Source organism: Notothenia coriiceps, unplaced genomic scaffold (assembly GCF_000735185.1).
Source record: "Notothenia coriiceps isolate Sejong01 unplaced genomic scaffold, NC01 NC01_scaffold00037244, whole genome shotgun sequence".
Lineage (NCBI taxonomy): Eukaryota > Metazoa > Chordata > Actinopteri > Perciformes > Nototheniidae > Notothenia > Notothenia coriiceps.
In genome coordinates, this window is record NW_011369945.1 from 19,109,996 (window position 1) to 19,116,892 (window position 6,897).

Genomic DNA, 6,897 nt, shown 5'->3' on the forward strand with positions numbered 1-6,897 from the left:
CCCGCATATTTCGCATATTTAGCATATTTCGCAACTTCCCGCAATTTCACCGCATAAAATCACATAAAAACCCTGCATGTTTAATCGCATAATCAAGGATTTTTGCCCGCGTTTTTCTGGAGGGTCTAATCAACATGAAGAATCAAGTGTTTTCTGACCTGATGTGAGGAAGGCCAGGGTGCCGATGGTCTCATTTGACATGATGTTGTGGAAGCGTCCCAGCTGTCCCAACATCTGCAGGCTCGACTCCTTCTCTCTCCGGGCATCGGGGGCCAGGCCTTCCCACTCCCCTCTGTCCCGCTCCAACTGAAGGACCTTGATTTTACTCAGGTACTATGAGATAAGATTTTTTTTTTTAGCTAATGAAAAACTTAAGTCATTAATTACGTTTATATGGCCATCATCGACTAATTCTGTGCCAGATGTTCTCCTTGTGCACAATACTTTGTGTTTTTACGCAAATGTAACCTTTACCAAAAAATGAATGCAAAGTAAGCACAGCAAAAGATGAAATAAACACCAGACAAACAAACTATAATGGTACTTGACTATAAACTACACAGTAGTAATGTAATGGACAAGTTTATTTGCCATATAGATGTCAGGTGGTGCATGTTTGAATCATCTTACCTGAATAGCCTCATCCAGTAGGAAGATGGCATCATTCATCAGGAGGTTCAGGAACCTGAGGAACAGAGGGGGGTTCATGGCCTCCAGGTTCTCAGATGCATAGTGCGCCAAGTGCTGAAACAAGAGATGTCAAACTTAATAAAGGGCCAATTTAGATCAATCTGCTCGACAAACTACAATTTTCCAATACATAAAATCCCCTGGTGATAAACCATAGATGCCTGTTTCAGCTCTCATTCTCTCTACTGCCTTCACTCTGTCATGAGTCAAGAGGCCTAAGCCAATCTTTGTGTTCATTGAGTGAAACCGAATGACACACCCTGGACAGTTTACCCGGGCTGTTTTCTTTCCTCTCTACTACTCCTCTAGAAATAGACACAATTTGAGTGAGTGGTGATGAGAGTGAGGAAACATTGGCATTTTGGCAGAGTTTTTTGTTGTTCACCAAAAATCTAGGTCTGCTCTTGATGAAGTTTCCCGATCGCAAACTCTGTAATACACCTAGGAGCGGCCGACCAGCCGATACTTGTCTTTGACCAACATTGTAATGTTCATTATTAAGCCAAGAGTTGTGTTTTCATTCTCACGGATTTCAAAAGTTGATTTCTACCTATTGCAACAGCATGCAACATGATTAAGACAGGATTAGATATTAAGAGAGCACACACCAAATACATTTAAGAATTAAACACGTGAGCCTCTTTTTGTATGGCCATTCAATAAACCATTGAAAACAGTTTACTTGGATGGAAAACCTCAAAGTCACCAGTTGTTTTTTTACCTTGATACTCTCTCTGTAGCTTTCTTTTGTCCACATGTACTTGAGGATGGGATACATGGGTCTCCTGTAGTTGAATTTCTGTTCGAATTGATGAGGGTCACCTAATAAAAGGAATGAGAAAAATAAAAGAAATCAAACATTGCTACTATCTTTTTTCTTCAATTTCTCATTTGGATGTTCATTTTCATCATTGCCTTACATAGTTATTTTCACTAGGTGATTGTACTTGTGACAGCACCTGAACTGGACTTTTCAAGGGGACTTTATATGATACAGTTCGATGCTGCTTGCATCACTACGACGATAGCATATACAAAATTGTGAGGAATACAATACCTGTGAACTCTATGTCTACAAACACAGAGATGAGGGCCTCGGCCAGCTCAGGTGCGTGTCTATAGGAGCAGAAGGCTCTCTCTCGCTGGAACACGACTGGCTGAATAGCACCAGAAGCCACCGGCTCCATGTGGGGCATCACCGCCTCTAGGACCTCCGCCAGCTTTGCTCTTAAATGAGGGTTCTTCATCCTGTTGTGCATGCAGGACAGAGGGGATTGAGCCAAACACTCTAAGGGCGGTCTGCATCATTCAAACCCCATAGGACATCAATTATTCCTTTCAACTGACAACAATGGCTGATATAGTAGATGTAGTTGTGTACCTCTCTATGTTTCCCATGAAGACAGTGATGAAGTTAAGAATCTGCTCCAGATTTTCTCCAGAAGTCTCCAAAACATCGTCAGCAAATCGACGCAGGAAGATGAAAAAATCTCCCATGTTTTCTGCAAAGAACTCTGTCGGAACAGGCACACAGAAGTGATGACTATCATAAAAAGGTATGTTCAGCATCAATGAATCATTTTACTACAAGTGATTAATCCCTTCCTTGCATGCACAGCTGCCCACTGCTCCTAGTTCTGGGATGGGTTAAAAGCAGAGACCACATTTCACTTTGTGTGCTGCGTGCATGTATGTGTGACAAATAAAGAGGGTTTCATTCATTTATAAATAAAATATTGAAGTATCACCTGCATATAATAATAATATATGGGATTTGTATAGTGCTTTTCCTAATGCTCAAAGGCGCTTATATATATATTATATAAGCAGAGTTAAAGGTTTTAATGTAATGGTCCAAAATAATTTTAACTGACTGAGCCTGAACCCGACAGGGAAATATACAAAAATATACATCTTAAAATAAAATCTGTGTGAAATTTTAATAATTTCAAGTTGCAAGGCGTCGTAATATCATAGGAAAAGGATTTCTATCAATTATTTGTTGAGTTATAAGTTTACACAACACACTTTTAAACATGCTCCAATTACGAGATAACACATATAAAAACATGAAACAACCTGATGAGATTTAAGCATGAAAAATGTATAGAAATGAAATGTCAGCCTCCCTTGAACCCACCGATCAATCAAAGCTTAAGATTGAGCGGCTTTATGTTTAACTGTGTTTGTAGTGTAGTGGGAGACGTGACCTACCTGGTACGTAGCAGAGCACAGTGTTCTGTAGGGGGGGCAGGGGGAAACTGAGTGCTACATGTTCAGGCCCCTGGTTCCCCACACCCAGCTGAACGAGCAGCGCAGCCGAGGAAGCTTGGAGGCTAAGGCAGCATTGCAGCATGGCGGGCTGAGTGGTGGCAGCTTTGGTAGACAGGTAAACAATCATCAGACGCTCAAACTGCTCCAGCAGCTGATCCGACATGGGGTTGCCCGATCGCTGGGCGTCCTGACACGTCACCTGGAGCCGATGGAGAGACTGGTTCATCTTCACCATCTGCTCGTGGAGTCTGCACATGCACGCCACAGAAGCATGGAAACAAACAGAAAAACACAGTACGGGTTAATGCTGACATATGGTGTGAATATGAGGAACATAAGGTATGCTACATTTCTGTGTGGTATGTAAAACGGGAAGTTTCTTTATTTATTTATGGAAGTTCTTTGAAGGTATGCACCTGTGGAAGCCGAGATGCATGGTGAGTTGTGTGAGGATGAGGTTTTCGGTCAGCAGGCTGTACGACTGCGCAGACTCCACCGGCTGCTGGGGGGGCAAAGGGATCAGACAGGTTTCCTTGTCGAGACCTGACGTAAGAGATTGGGGATTATTTAGACATAAAATGTAGTTTGTACAATTGTAAAATTATAAATGCTATAAATCCAAACTGCTATGAGCCCATTTATAAAGACAATGCAAACACCAGAGCAGCTGCACTAATACTTAAAATGATGATAATGTATTTGAACTGGTCAAATTGATGCTCATTTTCAAATGTAATAACCTCTTGCGTGCACATTGCGATTGCGCCTCTCTTCCTCGCTCAGCTCTTTGAGGGCACAGTAGGTGGGGTTAAAGGTCAGGAGTTTGGGTGACCGCGGCCGGCAGAAGGGCTGGCACAGCTTCAGCAGTGCTGCACCCAAGTTTAAGAAGAATGCATCTGAAGCGTACATCTGGAAGAAGATCTCTGGCATCTGATTGGCCCATATCTTGGCCCGGCCGGCGTTAGCCTGCAGACAGCCGCCCAACCACGAGAGCAGCAAGTGGCGCGTCTCACTGGATCGCTGGAGCAGGTTTTTCAAAATCTGGTGAAGCTTTTCCTGAAACTGACCCATAAACTGCAACACAAGGAGAGTAAACATCGTTAGACAATGACCTTTGGAGCAAATCCGACATCAACATCAAGCTGAAGAGAGTCTCTTTACCTGGTGGATGTTGGCCTCCTGGACCTTTGTCTCCTGGGCACTGGAGCGGGAGGGGTTCAGGAAGTAGCCATGTCCCTCCACCACACCTGGGGTTCTCAACAAGCAGGAGATACTCAACACTGTTCCCAGCAGGGTCTTCTGGTACTGCAAACCATTAGCTGGGTCTTTGGGCTGAATGTGTTCCACCAACACCTTAAAAATAAATAAAAAGAACAGTGAAATATTCGGCAATGTCTGTTTATCTGAATATGATTATTTGATGTACTGTGAATTATTGTATATTACTCGATTAGTGGTGGGCAATGAACTATGTAGTTGTTGTCAGTAGTCAAAGTTATGATAACTTTTATGAACATCTGTGTGTTTCTCCTGACCTTGGCAATATCTTTATGGTGGCTGAAGTAGAGCAGGACGTCTAGGTAGGAGTAGAGGAGAGGCTGGCACAGGTCCAGGTCTTTGATGCGTCCCTGGAAAATATCCAGCACCGGTACTATAACCTCCCCAAAGGTGCGCACCTCCTGGTCGGAGAGCAGGCCAGCAATGATCTCCTCCAAAAACTCAAACACCTCTTCTGGCTCTGGAACACAACGGCTTTGTAAGAAACAGAGAAGAGTAGAATCAAGGAAAAGCTTTACCGAGGCCGGAAAGAAACAGTCCTGAACCTACGTGCTGCGCGGAAACCTTCCAGCAACAAGTCCAGAAGCTGTTCATAGATGTTCTGTGTGACGTAGATCTCTGGGGTGAGCAGAACTGTGCGTGTGTTGGAAACTGTCAGGTTCTTACAGCGTACAGCGAACGACAGCAACTTCTCCGGGACCTTCGTCACCTAATACACAGATAATCCAGTCACTCAATTATGAAAGAGCCTGGTTTATTCTATTTAATTTAATTCAATTCAAGGCTTTATGTGCACAGTAGCTACAGTGTAGATATGGCAATGAAAGACTTAAGTCCGAGGCTCCTCCAACAATGCAACATGAATATATATAGGACATGAAAGAAATTAAACCAATACAAATAGAGAAAGAAATAACAATAGAAATAGAATAGTGCAAGAGAATGTTGTGAGATGTGCAAGTAAATACATATCAAATAGTGCAAAAGGGTTATTTTTCTGTTCCAATTAATGAGAATATTTACAACTGGCAATCTCTGAAGGTTAGTTAAAGTGCTACGATAACAAGTCCTGTAGGAAAAACTCGCACCTCTTCTTTGGACCTCTGGTAACAGGCGAAGAGGTAACGGATGGCACTCGTGTCTCCAGCGTCACGGTCAGCTGACAGGTTGACAGCGCTGCACGACGTCATGTAGATGAGGTTGTTCCCCGGCTCTAGCACCAGCAGACGGTTGAACAAAGCCTAAAGACACAAATCAGTCAACTTACTCAATAATACATTTTTGAAACATCCGAAAATGATAGAAGTTCTTAACATTTAGTAGAAACAGGATGTGGGACAAATGGAGTGATGACACAAAAAGACGTCAGACCTGTTCTATGTTATCCGTGTCCAGCCAGTCCTGTCCATCCAGATCTGAAGCCATCTCCTCCAGGTAAACACAGCGAGGGGGGATCCCATTACCTCCTCTCAGACTGGGGTCACCTAAGGGAGAGAACCAGGGTCCTTCAAATTAAGTCTGCACAAATCATATTACACAAAACAACCTATGAAGCTTAAAGGAACAGTTGACCATAACATCCAAATGACATGTCCGCAGACACAAACAGACTCCACAGGGAAAACAATACCAGCAATGCTGTCGCAACTGGCAAAAAGACACATGGGGATTAAATGCAATTCATGTTTTTACTGGTTTATTTCAAACTGAGGTGCAACAGAATGTATTAATGTGAAAACAGGGAGACTTTTAACATTCATTTCCTGATCACCATCACACACCCTTAGGTGGTCTCAGTGGTCGAGAGAGTCAGAGGCAAGACTTTAGTCTGCAAGGTCTTTGTATTGTCAAGAACTATGAGTCATTTGTTGCAGTGCTTACAGGAAATTACACTTTCAAGTCGCTAGAGCACTTGAAATAACAGGGGGACAACAGAGCAGACTTAACAGGATCAGACAACTTCCTGTCTGTCTGCCTAATGTCCCTTCCACAAAAAAGGAAGTACTGCAGGGAAACGTGATGAACTGGAAATGTAAAAAGGTCAATGAGGATTATCCGACTTGATTCTCCAACATCGTCTCACACCCAGAGATTCACATGGGCTTCGTCATCTTTGGCTTTAAAGGGCTACAATATAAACAAATCCCAGCTGCCGGTTCATTATGAACATAAAGCTAGAGTATGCTATCGGGATAGTGCCGAAAGTACTAGTAACTACTTCTACATCTATAACCAGGGGTGCACATAACTTTTTGAGTGAGTTACTCAGATGAGTACCAGGAGACAGCGTTTGGTACTCAGCCCACACGAAGCGTGGTCCTCCTCAGTGTCTCCTTCACTGTCCTCTATTTACACTTCTTGCATGCTAGATGATGAAGATGATGAAGATGCACCTCCCTGTCTCTTTTTAAGCCTCCGATTTGCTTTCTCCAAAACTTGTTGCCAAAACTGTGAAGTCCTTGCATTTCCTGAGGCCAAGTTGAAGGATCAAATACTAAGAAATTATCACATGACTTGAAGTCATATCTCATTTCAGATGTGGGAAGTTACTGAGTAAGTACATTTATTCAAGTACTGAGATATTTGCACTTTACTTGACTTTGATCTAATTTGTCAAATTAGCTGCACCTTTACCAGCTTTGATAACACTTTAAT

At 42.8% G+C, this 6,897-nt stretch overlaps 1 protein-coding gene across 1 annotated transcript in view; it reads right to left on the reverse strand.

Annotated features, from left to right (window-relative positions):
• Nucleotides 1-6,897, reverse strand: part of ube4a (ubiquitination factor E4A (UFD2 homolog, yeast)) — a 22,678-nt gene that overhangs the window by 10,493 nt on the left and 5,288 nt on the right. The window contains exons 4-16 of the mRNA XM_010794342.1: nt 5,614-5,726; nt 5,331-5,483; nt 4,792-4,951; nt 4,500-4,702; nt 4,126-4,317; nt 3,705-4,038; nt 3,381-3,507; nt 2,905-3,212; nt 2,072-2,204; nt 1,748-1,938; nt 1,412-1,512; nt 631-744; nt 159-333 (exon numbers count right to left, since the gene is read on the reverse strand). Coding sequence (XP_010792644.1) covers nt 159-333; nt 631-744; nt 1,412-1,512; nt 1,748-1,938; nt 2,072-2,204; nt 2,905-3,212; nt 3,381-3,507; nt 3,705-4,038; nt 4,126-4,317; nt 4,500-4,702; nt 4,792-4,951; nt 5,331-5,483; nt 5,614-5,726 — 2,304 coding nt within the window. The remainder of the gene's footprint in view (nt 1-158; nt 334-630; nt 745-1,411; nt 1,513-1,747; nt 1,939-2,071; nt 2,205-2,904; nt 3,213-3,380; nt 3,508-3,704; nt 4,039-4,125; nt 4,318-4,499; nt 4,703-4,791; nt 4,952-5,330; nt 5,484-5,613; nt 5,727-6,897) is intronic.